At 39.6% G+C, this 19,364-nt stretch overlaps 2 protein-coding genes across 6 annotated transcripts; one reads left to right on the top strand and one right to left on the bottom strand.

The window, feature by feature from the left end:
* Positions 1-3,641: 3,641 nt before the first annotated feature.
* Positions 3,642-12,153, top strand: LOC135941294 (IDLSRF-like peptide). Of its 2 annotated transcripts, none has more exons than XM_065486675.1 (4): positions 3,642-3,840; positions 8,366-8,503; positions 9,939-10,091; positions 10,194-12,153. In XM_065486675.1, the coding sequence occupies exons 1-4, from the start codon at positions 3,735-3,737 to the stop codon at positions 10,385-10,387; spliced, it is 591 nt and encodes a 196-aa protein (XP_065342747.1). In that variant the 5' UTR covers positions 3,642-3,734; the 3' UTR covers positions 10,388-12,153. The 2 variants fall into 2 exon arrangements, with proteins under 2 accessions (XP_065342747.1, XP_065342748.1); XM_065486676.1 differs by having other exon boundaries at positions 8,369-8,503.
* LOC135941293 (polyadenylate-binding protein 2-like) lies at positions 10,086-19,064 on the bottom strand. Of its 4 annotated transcripts, none has more exons than XM_065486674.1 (7): positions 18,525-18,666; positions 18,319-18,426; positions 18,147-18,261; positions 18,035-18,096; positions 17,738-17,932; positions 16,924-17,075; positions 10,086-10,383 (listed from the first exon to the last, which is right to left on the bottom strand). In XM_065486674.1, exons 1-7 carry the CDS (start codon positions 18,561-18,563, stop codon positions 10,365-10,367), a joined length of 690 nt encoding a protein of 229 aa, XP_065342746.1. In that variant the 5' UTR covers positions 18,564-18,666; the 3' UTR covers positions 10,086-10,364. The 4 variants fall into 4 exon arrangements, with proteins under 4 accessions (XP_065342746.1, XP_065342745.1, XP_065342744.1 ...); XM_065486673.1 differs by lacking the exon at positions 10,086-10,383 and adding an exon at positions 12,836-13,671; XM_065486672.1 differs by lacking the exons at positions 10,086-10,383; positions 18,525-18,666 and adding an exon at positions 18,953-19,064 and having other exon boundaries at positions 13,934-17,075.
* Positions 19,065-19,364: the final 300 nt, after the last annotated feature.

The raw sequence follows: 19,364 nt of genomic DNA on the forward strand, positions 1-19,364 counted from the left end.
AAAAACAACCAGGTCTCACAATGTGCGGTTAACTCTATAATCAAATTATATGTACTTCCGAACGCTTAACTATTTGCGGCTTTTTCCAAAATTCATTAATGCATGCTGAGAGTGAAAATATAAATAAAATTGGAGACAAACTGCGTCCTCGCCTCATATTCTATTAGACTGAGCAATCAGCTCAGACTTTTAGATTCCATCTTGTGTAGAGTTAATAAATTCAAATCAATTTTATTTCACCAAAATGAGTGAGTTCAATGGAAGAGGATTAAACCAGTATGTTAATGATTAATTTATGTTATTTTTCTCGTTAGTATTTAATAAATCCATAAGCATACAGAAAACGATTTTAATTTTAAAAACAAACTGTTTGCCTTTGAATTATTTTAGAAATATAATACACACAACACCATTATTATATTTCCGTACATATTCATATCTTCCCCGCCTTTAATATTGGTGCTCACAATTTATATTTGCATGCTCTAATTGCATTTTGCATTTTCTGCTTGCCCTTTTAAGCTGAGCCGTGTCGGCGCATCTGTTGTTTTGTTTCACTCCATCTGCGATAATGGCTTTTTGCTCTCCCGAGGGTTGCAAACACCGTCTTTCACTCCAGATTGAAGCGGCTGGCCTTACTTTCCACCGTGTTTATGGCTGTGAACGTGGTGTTTATTCAACATTTCTTGCATCCCGCAGCCATAGAATGATAAATATTCATCGCTAGTTTTACGCGCAATGAATCGTAAATATTCATCAAGAATATGGCGCTCGACAGTAAAGTCCATTCAATTGATGGTGTACACGCGCCCTTACATAAATGGGGTTGCAGGTAAGTCACAGGGCACGTGTCGTAGATAAAACTCGCGAAGGTTAGCTGACACTCAACCCGACACGACTTTTTGCTTGGAAGATGAGTGCGCCAAGGACTAGGCAACTTACAAGGAGCCGTTCCCGCTGCGCTTGTAAAGTTTCAAGCTCGTCTGATTAATTTAACTCCGTAAGGTTGCAATGAGATTGGATTACATTATCATTTAAGATTCGCAGTTTGTGCTAAATAATTTGCAAGTCAAATTAGGCACTAAATTGATATTCTACAAATTCAAAAAGTTTGCAAGTTCGATCTGTTCAACTCAACTCAATTTTAGAGGTTCTATTTTCTTTGAGTATATATTTACAGGTGTGAATTATTCAAATATGTCCAAATTTATTTTATTTAAAAATATAATATGTACAAAATAAGATTAATATTTCACAAATATGTTTACAGCTTTGATAATTTAGTTTGAAAGTAAACTTTTTATATTTCAGCAGGGCCACTCTTATACTTCATGCATTTCCAAATCCAGACAAATAATTGCATATCAAAAATATTAAAAAGAGGGTGAGACATTGGTTCAATAACTCAGTATCTATTTTAGAACTTTTCCTTTGAAAATTCTTGTGATACACTTATGTTTTCATTCAGACACAGATTTGTCGAAAGATTGTTTCACAGGCGGTTACACTGAACTTGAAAACAGTTTTCAGGCACTTCCACACTTACAAAAGAGGAACCAGCAGTTTACCATCGATCCTCAATATGAATGCTAATTTAATTTATGATTCGTTTCATAATAATTTAAAATGGTTCTCATTTATAGGAGACTATTAGTACAATGTTTACTAGCTTTTAGTCAAGTTTCAAAACGTTGTCCAAGATTGTATAAATTCTATAAGTTGGAACATAAACAAGTTAAATTACTATATGTAGTTTGAAATTCTCGCATGCGTCCTTTCAACTGCAACTTTGCCGTTGTTTCAATGTCGTGCGCACTATCCAAATCTAAAAAGGTTAGTCAGCATTCATTCTTGTGTTCAAGTGAACAACGGGGTAAATTCAACGAGTCGAATTGTGAAAGGGAACGAGCTAGGGCGCGTGCTTAATTTGAATAAATCAATGAGATTGTGTCATGTAGTAATTAGGCCTTGCGAGGCACGGACAAATTCCCGTGATTAATTAGTAACAGTGTGTTTGCTAATAACATACAACGGCGTGTTCATGGCGTGCGAAAGCATATTTTCTAGGACGCGCCTACTTTCACTCATTTCAAACTTTAGATTCAAATTTTGGTTTATTACGGATCAGCAGGGCAACTGTGCCCCATCATCCACATCCAGAACTTAACAAAAATATAACAAAGCATTTTTTTGTATTTGATAACAGAGGGAATAGTAAAATCAGTCTATCATATCTTTATTTTACGAACTAAATATAATGCAGGAAAGAGAGCTTCCTATTTGTTGTAGATTGATTTGATTGAAGGTCACATTCAAGGATTCATTTGTAGAGAAAAAATTCAGACTTTCCTCGTTGAATAAGTCGTAATTTTATTGATGACTTTTTGTTATTTGAACACAGTTTGGGAGATATTGCGTCACGATTGTAGTCTTGGTACACGTTATGGACGCAGGTGTCCTTTAGTTGGTGCCGGAATTCCCACAGCAAATCAATTTTTCAGACGGTCTACCTTGAGTGAAATGCAAAGTGCGAAGTTTTGTCTGCTGTCAAATATAGTGCACGCTAGCTTGTCAGACAAATTTTGTAGGCGTACAAAACAACACACTCAGTTAAAAAATTCATAGAATGGTAAATCAGTTTTTGATATTCCATCAAATCAATGATTTAATAATATTAAGTAATTACTAAGAATTCAGTACTATTTTCGTCGAATTATTATTTTTCATATAAACAGTTTTAAAATGTTTAGAAACAATTATTATAGTTTCTTTTTACGGTAGTTAATTTTCGCAGAAATCTGCAAGACTTATTTATTTACTTTTATTTTGTTTTGGTTCTCGTCGCAGTAAAAGTATTAATTTAGCGTCATAATTTTCAAATCGCATTCGATAAATTTTCTTATTGGTTGGAGTATTTTTGGTGAAGATATGGTAATTAAAAAATTTAATAGTCTGAGAGCACTTTGTGAAGTTCCTCTTAATCATAGTCTTGTTTTGAGACATGCAATTCCATATGAGTATCATCCCTCCACGAACTTTAACACTTGAGCAGCCGTTTAGGAAAATTAAAGCAGCCATAACAGTAGAGCGCCTGCATAATCTCGGGCCATATGGGCCGCAGCAGCTTGTCCCCGGCCAAATTTGTAGTAATTAATGCTGATTTGATTACTTCGCTAATACGGTGTAGGAGAGCAAAAGGCAAAATTAACTTGAGCGAACAGGTACTGAGGGCAACTCTTGAGAGATCCACTCGAGAAACAGTCGGCGAATTATCTCTCAGAAAGCAAAGGGTGCGCGAGATTAGACAAAGGGCAAGGAGGCAGCAAGATAAAAATCGGAGTAAAAGCAAAGCCGGGGGCCAAATGAGGAGACGATGTTTCCCGGCCCGAGTGGTGTGCGTAACAACAGCAGGCATATGAAGAGCCGGTGTTTGCGTAATGCAAATTAGGAGCCATTAGTCTGCGCTCGGGTCTCTCTCTCTCTCTCTCTCTCTCGCACCGTTCTCTCCACCTACAACTCTAACTGACTGGATAGAAATGAACAAAGGTGGCGAGCAACGGCGGGAGGGGATTGGACGGGGCAAATCGATAGCAGCCGCTCAGTGGTGGGCGTAGGCTGGTGCTCTATATAAGCAGGGGTAGCCGCTCGATACGCCAGCAGTGGCACTCGCAGCCTCCAACACCTCCCTTGCCTGCTGCAAGAAGAGCGCATCGAAGGGCGCCTCTTGAGCCAATATGTTTAAATTGCTTTTGTTGTTGTCCAACGTTTGGTTCCTCTCAGTGGCCGCCATCGACCTGACCAGGCTCGGCTTCTACGGCCGCATCACCTCCAAGCGCAGCAGTGAGTCTCAAAACCACCTTGCTTTTCCCTCGCTTTTCACTCTCTCAGGGTGGCGGATCGCAGCATAACCAACTCTTACCTCGAAACCCTCTACGAATGCCTCTTCAATTTACTATTGTGCCCCTTGACAATCGATTTCTTTTTAATATTTTCTATTTGAATAGAGAATAGGAAAATCGGCCGGTTTGCGCGAGGACTTGTTGAATATTTTGCTCAGGCGGGACTTTTTGCGACCGTGCTGGCTCTATTTGGCTCTATTGTCACAGAATGTAGCTCGTGGGATGAAGTTGCTTCCTTTTACTACGGAACCGCCGCATGTGCTCTCGAGACGTTTTCCGTCCATTAAGCTAATTAAAGGAAATGGGGGTAAAAAGAATTACAAAAGGCAAAGGAAAAAAGGCAGAAAAGTTACAAAAGAATTTTTGTGAATGCTACAATATAACTTTACCGGGAATTCAAAAGAAAAAAATAAAATCATTTTAAATTTCCAAAACTGCAATTATTTAAAGCTTCCCTCTGCGAGAAGCACTATCCAGTAAGTCTACAGTATTAAAAAGCTGCAAAAAATGCGTGGACATAGAAAATATTTGTTTCTAGTTTACATTTTCAGCGTTCATATAGTTTTTTCATGCCACAGTAACAAAAATTTGAACGAAGCCTTCACAAAAATTTTATTCACGAACAGAATCGCATTTTCCCTTTCTAGTCAACGTTGATTTATAATTTCCCTCAGCGCTGTAAAACTAATTAAATTGAAATGAGATAATATCCGCTTTTTAAAAACACGTTAAAATGCTTCTCTTAGAATTACGCGCGTGATTTTCTGTGAGTTTGCATTTCACCCAGAATGAATTTGAATATCTTCCATGCCCGTGCACTCAAAATGTGGTCACTCAGTCGAGCGAAGCAAGACAATTTCACACCCCATTAAGCCCCTCGTTTTCCGCAACAGGAAAAATTGCATATAAAAGCATTCATCGCGAATAAAGCATAATGTAGACTGGGCGTTTCTCTTTTTATTCGAGCACTGCATATCTGGAACGGCATAATAGACGCGATATCTTTTTCACCTGGCGTACATTCAGCCGGCGCACACGAACAGTCGTCTATTTCTGTCTGGCTGGATAGCGCTTGCTTTTTGTGTGCTCCTTCATTAAAACAAAACAAGCGGCTCGCCGGCTTTTATCTGAACGCGCCCCAAAGGACCGTTCTCACAAGAGGCACTTCGTTTTTAATTTACAGGCTCGCCACGGCTCGATCCACCACCCTTTCCTCACTGCATGCATGCATACCAAAACGCACCACCAAATGCACCTCCCGCGACGAGGAATTGGCACGCACGCACGCACGCAGCCACAGGTTCTTTTCACACCGAATTGGTTCACGGCCTTTACGGCCCAATTTCCCGGGCGCGCTCCCCCTGGCTCGAGACAAGAAGGAAAAGTGAAACACACACTCCGCTCGGAGAAACGGTTTTTTACTGCAGGCGCAAGCGGCGATCTCTAAACGCGTAGTCAGACCGCTTTTTCTGAATGACCCTTTTAAGACGTAGTTATGCAACTGGCACGACTCGCGTGCTTAGCGTGTCGCTTGCAAGTACCAGCGGCTGTCGATGCGAATTTCCCGGTCATAACTCCGAGGCGCTTGCTGAAATGGTGCAACGCTAATTGCTCACGACGTTGCGAGCGCCCTGAGGCATACTTTTGATTTGTTTATTCCGCAATCCAATCAAGAACTGTTTTTTCCCACAGCTGGCTCAATTACTGAGCAAATCAATCACGTTTTAATTCTGAACTCGATAAGCTCGGGGAAAGAAATTGATTTTAGTAGTTATCAAGCTATTTAGATTGGTGCCAAAAGAGCTCAAATTGAGAATTTTTGGGAAACAATGTACATTTACGAAAGACTGAATAATTAATAAAGATAAAATATTCACCAAAGGCATCAGTAAACAATAATATGTGCAGCAAAATCAAACAATCCCAGCCACAAAATATGAATGTGTGGTGACTTTAAATGTGCTTTCATTGAACACTCTGGAGTACAATAAATCTTTCAAAATAGAATATAGAAAGTTCTTTATTTCGCTCACTGAAGGATAACTTTGAGGCAAAGTTTCCATTTTACACTTAGAGATGCGTATTTTAATTAGGGTATAATGAGAATATCGTGATTGACACGTTAAATGATTTTCTTGGGCCTGCACTGATACTCAATCTTATTGATATTAAATTTTAACCATTCTAAAATGATTTTGAATTCAGTTAAATATTAATTCGGCAAGAATTGCGATGAACAGATGATTTAATTGTCCAAATATTTTAGCATTCTTTTAATATAGAGTGCCACATGTTGTGATGCTTTAAGTCCAAAGAAAATGGAAATTCTGATTTCGGTTGATTGACAGCAGGAAATACCGGTGATGAGTCATGCAAATAAATGGAAGCAGATCAAGAAATTCCCGACAAGTACACGTATTTGTCAAATTGTCGGCATGAATTTGTTACTATGCACACGCGACGAGTCGGGGCGGCCCGCGGTTGAGCTTTTATTGTCCCCAATAATCCCCACTTTGCATACAAACACGACTCGGTTGACCCTACACGATCGCGTGAATGAACACAGGCAACAACCGCGGCTGGAAAGAGTAAGCTCGTAGCTGCCCATGAAAATCGACATTTGACATTTACAAAAGTGCACACACAAAAATACTCGCGCTATCTATTTAGCATCTCATTACTGGTCCTACTTGGCCCACAATACGAATTTACGACTTTGGGAACGCGTTGCTCACTCAGGCAAGAGTCACACACGCACTTTTGGACGCAGGTACGTGGATACGGCGCACTTGCATTTTTATCGATTTGCTTGCCGCCGTCGGCCTTTTGTTTTTCCAGCCAAATTTTCCTGCTCAACGTTGGAGGGCTGAAATGCTAAAAACACGACGCCAGTCAAGTTTTCCCCCCATGGGAATTAGAATTTTAAACTCGCCCTCTCAGCGCCAGATTTTTTTTAGCAAGACAGCAACATTATTTAAATAAGCAGGTCGTTTATTATGTTTTTCTTTGTAAGTAAGTTTCTCTCTGATGTACGACGACGTCTAGCCGTTTGATTAATGTGATGCCGCGGGAGTCTCAAGTTTCGTTGAAATGGCTGCTTGGCTTCTTTTTTTTCTTGAGATTGCAGAGAAGGCGTGAAATCATTAACAGTTACAAAAGAGACAGTCTGAGTCTTGAAAGAAGAAACCGTTACACTGAAATTGCCAGCGAGAATGATAACCGTATAAAAATATTTTAGAAAACTTATAGGATGATATTTTGCAAATAACCAAATGCTACATGCTCTAAGAAAAAATTAATGTTAAAGATCTTTTCCATTCATAAATGCGTAATTAATCATCAGCTTCATTACTTATATATAATGTCTAGTTCTGATCAATTAACAACTTTTCAAAAGAAGATGCTATAATTGATTGACTGATAATTGATGAAGTTTTCACATTGCGTCACACGAGAATTAGCACTAACTACGTTATTCCCCTCAGTGCAATACGGAATATAAGGAAACTTTCCCGAGCATTTCCTCATTACAAGCAACTCCCCGATCGAATAAGCCCATTCGTCCGCTCTACTTTCCGGCCTGAGCCTGGCGAGAGAGTGCCCTCGGGCAAAAAATTACGTGTAATTGCGATCCTGCAGCTCTTGCGCGAGAAGAGCAGCGAAATTCGTTTTGTGTTTGAAACCGAGGCAGCTTGTGTGTGTGTGTGTGTGCGATCCTGCTCGGCGTCCCTTGTTTTCCCGGCGCACAACAGTAGGATAATTTGCACAAGTCGACCTTTCTGTTCCCTTCTCGTTTCATTGTGTCGCAGCACATCAGCACAGGCAGCACCACTTTGCACGCCCACGCGGCAATTTGCACTACTTCTTCTCGATGTTGTTATGTCGACACCCGACATGAGGTACCCGCTGAGGTAAGTGTGTGCAATTTATGGCACAATTTATTCGCAATATAGATGCAGAACGCCGTTTTGCACCGACGTGGAAAGCACGGCATTGACTTCCTATATTAGCGTTGTAATTTTATTTTCTCTTGCACTCAATGCTGTTATTAATTCAAATTTTTCTGTTAGATTCTAACTTTATAAAAAAACAAGATATGTTTCTACAGAGGCTCTAGCCAAAAAAATTGTAAACTTGCTTTAGTTGTTTTCTAATTTTAGTAAAATTTAAAATATAGATAAATGTATCTTGATTTTGGTAGTTTAACAAGGTAAAAGCAACTTTTGTCCCTAAAAAATCACGTTTTTTGGGAGTAAAAATGAAAAACTGTGTAGGTCACTTAATCGGTATTTCAACTATCGTAGTTTTAACAACAATTTTGTCAATTAACCCACTTTTTCACGTTTTCAAACCGAATAAAATATTTACAATGCAAAGTTTACTTTTAACGTAGTTCATTCTTTAATGTTCCTTCTACTGTGGATGCCCCCATGATAATCATGTGTTTTATATATTCCGTGCCCAAGCAGCTGAGAACTGTCATCCATACGAGCCGTTTAGATGTCCGAATGAGGAGTCCAAATGTATTTCGATCCAGTATTTGTGCGACGGCGCCCCAGACTGTCAAGACGGCTACGATGAAGACTCACGCCTCTGCACTGCAGGTGAGTCACCCCTTCGTTTACAATCATGTTCATTGACCAGAGTGCTCGATATTAATATTCTGGCTGGGGAAAATGACGTTTGAAGCCATTCCTCGAATGCAATAACGTTTGAAAAACGTCAGGTTTCAATGGAGAAACTTTGCCAATCAGGCTTGATAAATTATTCACAGTTCAATCACCCACGTGACGCGTGCGATGGTATATTTGGACTCCTGCGAGTCTGCTGGGAAATGTTAGCCCGACAAAAGCTCTCTCGGCATGGATGTTTTCGCAAACAGAAACACAGGTTGCCGCTGAGAGGAGTTTGGGGATGCACTTGAATTAAGGAGTCACCCAGAGATGGCTCGAAGGGGCGTGTTTGCCCAAAGTTAGCACGTGGTGGTCACAGCACGTCGTCGTTCTGGGAAAAGCCAAAAAGCATTTGCGCCTGTGACAACTCCAGGCTGCCGGCGGCTTTAAAATGGATTAGGGGGAAATGGAGCCGCGCCCTTTGTGCTGGTGGCATCATCGATCTGTTTATAACACACTCTCGTGTACTTTTTGGATTATTTTATGGCAGCTGTAAAAATGTTTAGCTCTGTAAAGTGTTAATAACTAATTTAGAATCATTAATGTCGAGTCACTCTTGTGAGTTTAATATATTTAATAGGCAGGCTATTAAAGCTCTTGAATAATTGAACAAAGTGGAAAGTTCAAGCATTTTGATTGTTTAAGTGAAGACTGAATTGCGTTTAATAAGTTTGACGCATTCATGAATGGATTTAATTTTTTAGTTTTCAAACAAATTTTCAACAAATGCTCTACGTTTTGAGAATATAAAACTGTTTTAGATTGCTATATCATCTTGATTTGTTTCCATATAATGACAACAATTAAGAACATCATTTCTTATTTAAAAACAGAAGTTACATAATTGATACCGAATTATTTCGAGCTAAAAGCCAGACAAATTCTACGTTTTAAACCATTACTTTTATCGATTTAATAGCCCTTGAGCTTTGGCATTTGCAATGATAAAGTTCACAGGGTGCACTTTAATTACAAAACAGCAGGCGACATATTGTTTATTCGCATGCTCCGAACCCATAAATCACGATTAATTCAGTTTATTAGAATGCTTTGTTGTGGCGAAACTGTCGGTGGTGCTCATTAGCATGCGGCCAGCCGGCAATTTCCCGCAAGAGGTGAGAACAACAAGTTCCGCTTGAGCGCATAATGACGAAGTGAATATGCAATCCCGCGTTGCTGTGGTGTCGACCCGGTTGCATAATTATAGCGACACTTCATCAAGCAGAACCCTCTAGAACAAACGCTCGAAATAATTACTAAGCACACTGTGCTCACTCGTTTTTTTTTCGAGATCGAGAGCAAAATCCCCTGCCCTGATTCCCAAGTGTTTCACGATTCGCACCAACATAGTTTAAATATTTTGCAGCCAAGCGACCACCTGTGGAAGAGACGGCGAGTTTCCTCCAATCGTTGATCCAGAGCCACGGCCCAAACTACCTGGAAAAGTTGTTCGGCTCCAAAGCGAGAGACGCTCTGGCACCGCTGGGAGGAGTGGACAAAGTGGCGATCACACTATCAGGTATAACATGAGCTTTTATTTATTTCAATTGTTCATAATACAATTATGTTTAATTTGCTTATTTTTTTCTGATGATCGATAACGAAACTTTGCCTCACACAGAGTCACAGACGATAGAAGATTTTGGCGCGGCACTTCACTTGATGAGATCTGATTTGGAGCACCTGCGTTCCGTGTTCATCGCGGTGGAAAATGGTGATCTTGGTATGCTGAAATCGCTAGGTATCAAGGATTCTGAACTTGGTGACGTCAAATTCTTCCTCGAGAAACTCGTTAACACCGGCTTCCTAGACTAAAATCAGAAGAAGAAAAAATCGGAAAGATTAGAGCAAAATCATGTACCTCTTTAAGGAGAAAATGCCATCAAAATTTAACGGGAATTCTTAGACGCAATATATGATTTGCGAGCAATTAGCTGTTTCCTTCTGATGAAATTAAGTTAGCGGTTCAAGCATTGCCGAGATACCAGAGCAAAAAGAACCCTTATATCTATATCCATCCATCATTTGTAAATCTCCCTATAATGGAATCAATGAATCAAAGCAAGAAGAAGTGCGTCTCTGTCCTATCAATGTAACTTTGAATCCTTCGATCTCTGTCAATTTAAGGAAAAACCAGTCGTTACATTAAATTAGCAGAAGTTATTTTCTTCGTCTCTAACTAAAACACTAGCTCTCGAGATAATATATATTATGTAGGAATTAAGGGAAGCAACATTGTCACAATGAAGGTTTGCGTTTGTACGAATTTTTTAAGTTCTCAACAAGCGAAAGTGGTGCAAAAATTAGGTAAGGGTTATTTTTCTATATGTATACAACAAGCAATATAACAACTGTATGTGTATATCTCTTCAGCAAATTATTCGCGTTGGCGCAATGGTAACTTACGATGCATTCAAAGGTAAAGTTTAAGTCTCACGGACACATACACACAAAACCATTCTATTTCAATGTGTAATTTAAATCCGTAGGAAAATTACTTGGAGATGTTAGCAGATATGTACTACTGTCACCATACTAGTTAGGTTCAAGTCCAAAGAAATTAAGGCACGCTGTACTCTATAGGACTTTGTTATTTTAAAACTGAAATGGAAAATGTAGCTCCAAGGAATTTCCCTTATCAAGACTGACATGGTACGCAAAATATAAAATATTTTGAAATCAAATAATCCACACACAAATTGATTTGAATGGTAAAACACATCAAATATATAATTATTGCATGAATAGTGCGAATTTTGGGTTGCGGGAAGACGCGGTTTGTTAGGTGGAAGATAAACGCACGATACGATTGTAGTTATTATATTTTTGACCGTGACACGATTATTACAGAGAGAGCGCTTCTGTTGTTTTACTAGTGTTTAGATTCACAAATGCGTAGGTAGAGTTCAAATAAATTAAGTGTAAAATCATTAAATACTGGATCGAGTGATTGGTTTTTCAACAGAAAATCTGAAAGGATGGTTTACGTGTGTTCTGTGATAGTAGCTAAAGGAGTAAAATTATGCACCGCGAGTTGGTAGAGCAGAAATGATAACGAATTTGTCTAAATTTGATTACCAATCGATAATTATCTTAAATTCGGTGTTGACCACCCAGATTGGCCTAAAAGATGGTTTCATTGGAATGTGTGTGCGACCAAATCGAAGAATTATTGCTGTCAACCGTTCTATGTGCGCTGTATAAAAGTGAAGGATCGTTCCGTGTCGGTTTTCACAGCGCGTTGAGCTTCGAATAACAAAATTGGTAAATTGGTAATTTAGTTTTCCCGGTTTGGTTTGGCATCGTAACTTCTACTCCTGGTGCTCATGTGCACCAAAAGTAGAATTTCATCATCCCCCCGTCAAAGTGCCGATTGCAAACGTCATTGTCTGACTAACCACCTAAAAAGCGCGCCAATCTCGCAATTGGGCACTTTGATAGTTGGAATGTGTTTGATTTTTTATGAGGCTAAACACAATTATTGTCAGGCAGTACTCTGGAGAAAAAAGAGAATTTGTATGTTACTGTGTGATTAGTTATTTTTTAATTTTCAAATATATACGTGTTGAAAGGTGACATAACTGTGTTATTTTACTTTTAAGTTTAACACCGAAAAGATTAAATAATAGACACTTCAGGAGGGAGAATTCAACGCAAGGCATTGCAGCAAAAGGAGTCTCGCACAAGCAAAGCTATTCTCAGTATCACCGTTGACGTCTTAAAGTCATCAGTCTCGACGTACGATATGCGCGGTATCCGCTAATGCCTCGTCTGAAGCTATTGAATTTATCAGATGAACAACGTAGCGGATTCTCATTAGCATTTGAAGGATAAAAAATATAATAGAATATAAATAGTGCAATAATAGTAGTTATTTTTTTAACGATTAATTTTTCGGAGTGGCGCTAATTATTGTCATCAGCTAGTTCCTTGATGAAATAAGAACGTCATTTCGATGATTTTCGCTTTCGCAATAAATATCGAAATTGAGTAATTGTTTCACCACGATGATGATGATTTTCTATAAATGGTTAAAAACTTATTATCTTTATAAATAATCTATTATCCAAATCAAACGAGTTTCAGATAAGAAACCAGTCCAAAGCTGTTGCTACCACATGTAACAACCTTATATTGCGTGTGTGTAGTTCATTTTTACAGGAATTTGGAGAAAAATTATCAGTTCCAACAACGCAACTATCTGCTTATGAGCACACTTAACATTAGAATTCAACGCAAGGAGCTGTTAAAAAGACAGTCAAATTTATTGAATACTATAGTCTTAATTTTATTCATTATATTTACATTCTTTTCGATACATTCTACTTCCAAATAGGATTTAAGGTAATGAAAGGATGATGGGATTTAGAAGTAGGAAAGAACGGGTACAATTTTTTAGCTGGAAATCTTTTCCCCACAAACTTTTGCATTTTATTTTACTCGAGATGCTTTCGTCTTTCTTTTCAAATCAAATTTTCATGAGACCCCACGAGGTGCGTTATTTTTTATGTCCTGAAACATAAAAAATATTATCTGGATACTCACTTACCTGAGGAGAGTCATGAAAGTTGGATGAGGACGAGATCATTCTCTAGTATTAAATATTATGTAGCATTACATAAATACATTGGTTCAGAAAAGAAGCAACACTAATTTGGGCTATTTTCTTTTTCTCTCGTGCGTCCCCAAAATTTTATTGAACTGGGGAGCCAATTTTTTTAATCAGCAGCGCCCAAATTTCACAATGATCAATGAAAAATTTAGCGAGATCTATTAACGGAATAAAAACGAAGAATTGTACACTCTTTTTGGTTGTTACACATTTTAATTCTTGCAAGAAGTCAAGGTTCCCGACTTGAGATAAAACGAAGAATTTAACAGATGCCTTCAAACGTCACGGTAAAATAAAAAATAAACGTCAAGACTCCCTCTCTTCACTTAGCAAAAAGCTATGAAACACAAAAGTTCAAATCCTTTCAATGAGTAGAAAAACCAAAGCAGAGAATAATCGATCAGCTGTTGAACAATCGGCCAGTGAGGCTCATCTCGGCTCCTTTATGCCTTAATAAGGCGAGTAATACGCCATACGACGGAAACCCCTGCAACGAGACCAAAGTGTTTTGTTTTAGTTTGATTGCCAGTTGCTACAAAACTGCAGAGGCCGATTCATCTTTAGAGAGAATATTTCTACCTTCCTCATGCAAAAAGAAGAGGGCATGCACTTTGGACTAATAGATAATGAGGAGAAGAGCAGAATGAAGGAGAGAAGAGAGAGTTCAGGAGCAAGGAGGGGGCTGTGGTCAAATAAGCAATGGAAAAAGGGGCGATGTTGTTTGTTTTCCAGCGAAATAATAAACAACATTTAAGGTTTCCATAACTTTATTAGAGATGACCACAGTTATTTTTTGCGTCTGGTGTCACTTCTTTTTTCCAAATTGTCAGTCATCTCTCAATTGTCCACCAATGATAAAAAAGTAAAAATAACGAATGCAGCACTAGTAGCTGTGGAGCAATCAAATGTTTCGGTGCGAGAGTTAATCAAATAATACAAATTCTTCAAAGTCACCAACAAAATACCCTTTTTCCATTGGTTATTCAAACAGTAGAGTTTTACAAACAGCGCAATCATAACAAGTAAGAGACAACTTAACCATCAACAACAATAGAGGCGATTCATCATCATATTATCTCGCGAATTAATTGTATAAATATGAAACAACATGGCGTTACAAAGTAGTGCTCTAAAATGTGGCAAGGGTCGATTTATCTGTAGCTTGTACAAAAGGGGGTTGTTTTTACACTGCAGTTAGTTACTTCGGTGTGTCTGTGTGAGTTATTCCGTGTGTGTGTGTATGCGTCGTGTAACAAAATTCTCTCTTTATTATTTTTCCAAATGCGTGTCTGAATCAAAAGTCGTATATATCAAGAAATTTTCATTTATCAAACAAGCCCCTGACAATAATTGTGTTTCATTTCCCTCAAATATGTCTGCTTTCACTAAGTATAGTAGTTCAGCCTTAAACAAAGCAGCTAGCCCGTCGTGGGTGCCCCGATAATATACCAGGGTGCCCAGAGGAGCGGGTGCCGCGGTAGCTTTTTTAAGGTCAGCACCAAAACACATGACTTGACTGGCGCGGCGGCAGAGGCGTCTGACGGGGGAAAAAAGTAAATCGTCTCCCCGCGCCGTCCGGCCGCGTGGCCAATCATAACAGTATGTAGTTCTAAGATTAATCTTTTGCTTCTTCGTGTCGTGTAACAAGAATTGTGTGATACAATTATCGGATGAGGAGAAAGCAAAAGCAGGCGCACATTACTTTCGGTGTCGACTTGCACGTGAGTGGAGAGAACAGAGGTATAATAACTATTATTTAATATATGATGCGTCGGCGGCCCGCTCAAAAGCGAGGGGCGCGAGTAGTGTATAAAAGAGGAGGGAGTTTCGCGATCCACTGCTTTTCTATACACAGAAGAGATTAATTTTGCCAGCGTGGATCAAATCTCGCGTACGGAGCAGTCTTGGGCGCCAATCGAAAGCAGCAGTCTACTCGCTAATGTGCACTTGCGACAAGGAGAAAACGGTGAAGTTATTTTTTTTATCTAGAACAATAATTATTTTGCAAATATATTGCCGCAGGCTCGGCGGACAAAGAAAGTAAGTGTCCAGCCGAGCTGTGGCAAGATCAACTGGATAACTCTGCCCACACATAGCCTTTGTAAAAAGACATTGAGCATTTCAGGTGCTTCCTCTGTTCGTGAACATTGCTTAAAATCTTTTGTAGAGGTAGCGGATTCAACATAAAAAAGTGAACAGCCAAAGTGTGGGCATTTCGTTTGTCTAACAGTTAAAGAGGAGTTAGTTATTTTCCATTCCACTAATGAGAGATAAAAATAGTACAGCACATAAGTGTATATTATCATCATCGCCTCGGGGAGACTTCAAAAGTCAATGACTTGGTTTGCGTTTAATTGGAGTTGTTTGCTTGCTTTTTGCTTTGACTAGACGCGAATCAACGCAGCTGACACATCGTTCGTACCCGCCGATGTGAATTTTTTTTTCAAAAGTTAAACAAAACGGGTTAGGCTCAACTACCCACTTGACGAAGCAACGACTGCCAATGCGGGACAGCAGGGTAGTCAGACAGACAGACGATTAGGGGAAAAAGCGGAAAGGACTTTGCTTTAACGTAAGCTCCACTTGTTGCCTCAGCAAATTATTCAGCCCCCTCAAGTTTCGTCTTCTTATGCATTAATGTGCTCTAGTCATAAAGATGCGCGTGTGAACAAGAAATTTATCTCCACATACAAACACTTTACGATATTAGGTTCGTGAACTACACAAGCATTAGGAAAGTAGTGTGTGACTGACGACAGCAACAACTGTGGAATATTACTTTTAACATTGTATCATCATCATCATCATCGTGTAAGAAAATCTGACTCCTGCTAATTTGCTAAGCGGCAGTATCATTTGATTAATTATAACCACTTCATGTAATGATTCGTAAACTAGAAATACAACAACTTTCGTAGGTTAAATGAGTAATCTATAAGAGAAACACTCCTTCCACGCTTCATTACACAAGGAAGAACGCAATGTGCAAAAATAAAAACACGGAAACTTTGTTATTAATATGGCAGTATAAAATAAATGTGGAAAGTCGTCATTAAAAGTTGCTTTCTTGGTTTTACTATCCGTTCGCGGTTGACGAAGCAGTAATTTACGTTATTTTTTGTTATAGTTATACTCAAGTAGTACCTCTACACCCCTCCCCTCCCACAAGCGGAGGGGATGAACAGCAGCAATGGCTAAAACAACGATTACACTATACAAAACGATCAAAACATCATCATCATTGTGAAACGAAACGGTGAAATTCGCTTTAACAGCAGTGGTAGCAGCAATCGAAGCTGCCTTCAAGCATGGAAGAACTATCAGAGCGCCAGAAGGACGCCCCCTGCAACGACCAGCCGGACAACAACCAACAATTACAAAGACGGCATTTCTGCCTAGTACAGACAGAAATAGAAACCAAGAGAAGCCCAGCGTCATTCGGAAAGTGAAGGAAAAGTGTGCGAGTCGGCCGGCGGGACGAGCGAGGGTGTTTATTTTACTAGCGATTTCGCCGTTTGCGAGACAATAAATGAACTTGCTGCTGCTCACGAGTGTGCGCGCGACCCCTGCAGCTCGTTACTCGGGCAGCAGGTGTGCCGGCCACAGTGGAGGTGCAGAGGTGGCTGCCTGTCAGTGAGGGAACTGCAGCCCCAAGGCGGGTGGCTGGTGAGGGTGGTACTGAGCCATGATTGGCATCACTTGAGGAGGGGGCGCTTCTTGTGCAGGAGGCGCAACGTACCTTATACCCCGACCACGAATGGCCCCACGGTAGCCCATGAAGGCCGGTGCACCTCGCGAGCCACGCCCGCCGCGGAATCTGGCTGCCCCCATGCCTCGGGGTGGGCGATCAGTCTTGGATAGGCCTGGTCTGTTGGTTCGTTTCGGCATCACCTGCAATAAAAGTTCAGTTAGCTACCAATTTAAAAACGGTGACCAAGCCCAACTGAAATATTTTAGGCCTAAATTATAAGAAAGTAATTAAATCAACAAGACTTAACCTTGATTATTAGAGGTCTCAGTGGTTAAAGCCGAATTTTTGGCTGACGGCTGACAAATTTTCAAAAATTAAATATTGATAGTGCTTTAAGGCCCTGGGCCAGAGCTGTATTATTTAATACTAATGCATTTATTGTTTTTATGATTTTTAAGCCGGCGCCTGGCGCAGCTTAACCTAAGTCAACCAGCTGACCATGTGACCAAAAATTAGCCAGCTGGCAGAAACATCAAACAAGACAAGTAAACAATCAATCTGTTTTACTTTTAAGTGAAAATTTTTGAATGAATACACGTTTAAAAATAATGGAAATTATCAGAGTTTTAACTTTTAGTTAAGGTTAATCAGTGATAGGCTAAACACAATAAAAATAGATTCAGTTCGCCTTCAGTGCGCCCAATTTAATTCAATACTTGTTTACCACTGCCTACCTTGTTTTACATAAATATAGGAAACTAATCAACATGTTTTTGTTATTATCTGGATGAGTTTCCATCCTGATTCCCATGACATTCACAATTGCAGTTAAAATTGCCTAATAACTTTGTTTGATGCTTACCTTGATCTGCCTGCCTCGGAACAAGCTCTCATCCATTGCCATGGCAGTAGCCACAGCCTCTCTGTCAGCAAACTCAATGTACGCAAAACCTTTTGGGTGGCCATCATACTTGTTGCAGAGGATGGTTACTCGATTGACACTTCCACAGCCATGGAAATGCTGCTCAAGCTCTTCAGCAGTTGCGCCATAGTCGACCTAACAGAGATGTACAAGTTAGTTTTGTGACTAGCTAAGAAAGCCGGTGTAAAGATTTAACATCAGAAATCAAGCTGGGCTAAGAAAATTCACAAAACCTACATTTCCAACATAAACAGATCGAGCGTCAACCTCCATTTTCTCTTCGACAGACAGATTTGAAGCTAAAAACAAACAATGAGAAACTGCACAGTGGATTCCAAATAGCACAAACCTCCAGCCGACGGACTGTGCATTTTCATCTGTTTGTCGACTTCGCTCTGAAGTTGTTTCAGTTTTTCCGCCTCTTCCTCCATTTCGCGGACCCGGGCCTTTATCGCTTCCAATTCCTAATGCAAACACGAACTTAGTTTTGAAAATAACATCACACAGGAGTAGCAACTCACGGCGTCGTCAGCAGCTCCAGCCCCTGAGTCGTCGAGCAGCATGTCAGCCCCGTTGCCTGCCCCGTTTTCCAGCCCCTCCATATCGCCCATATCTGCTTCTGCCGACATCTGTGAAGTACATACATCGTTGATTTGAGGACTCGCTCGGCAATTTTCATATAGATAAAAGGCTTTTAAAAGAATTGCCATTCATTTTCAATTCATACGATTAATATTGCTTGATCTCCCTGCGGCAAAGTGATCATATGTTTGCTATGTCGGAAAGTCGATTATTTGGTTACGCCCTTGGCCGACCGAATGCTGAGAATTTCGACAAGAAAAACGTGGGAGTGTCAGAATCTGCAAAATACTGACTATAGAAAAGCATCAAGGAATAATCCGCGCGCCAATATGCCAATAGAGTTGTAAAATAATCGCAAAAAGGCCGAAATACTTGAAATCCTTAAAATACAGGAAGCCGACAAACACAGCTACCGGAATCCAAAGAAGCACGAAAAATTCAGTGAGAAGTCAAAAACTTTAGGGCTGCAGAGTGAAATATGAGGACGACGAAAATTTTCAGTCACAAATTTTGTGCTAATTCTTCTTATAGAGGCCGATGTTTACAGATTAAAATAAGACTATTCCACTCTACCTGCGATATTCTTTGCGGCAACTTGAAGGGCTGCCAACCGAAGGCAAAATTCAAACCAAAATCTAAAGCGACCGAAGCGCCAAACGATAGAAAAGGGAACTAACTATTAACTAGCATCACGCCCTCAATCTCCTACTTCTGATAACGCCATAAGATGGAGTTCACTATGTATTATAAACAATTTTTATTCCTTTTAGTCATCTTGGCGCGAGGGGAAAAGTTTACCCCGTTCACAACTTGAGCATCAAGCACCTCTATAAGCTGATGAATTGGTTGAATTAAGGTATTTTTATTCCATAATCATGAATGATAATTTCAAAAACAACAAAGTATTAGGATTATTTAAAATAATATTTTTGTTTGTTTAATAAAAACACTAAACAATAATAATGAATAATAATACATAACACAA

This window comes from Cloeon dipterum, chromosome 3, assembly GCF_949628265.1.
Source record: "Cloeon dipterum chromosome 3, ieCloDipt1.1, whole genome shotgun sequence".
Taxonomy (NCBI): domain Eukaryota; kingdom Metazoa; phylum Arthropoda; class Insecta; order Ephemeroptera; family Baetidae; genus Cloeon; species Cloeon dipterum.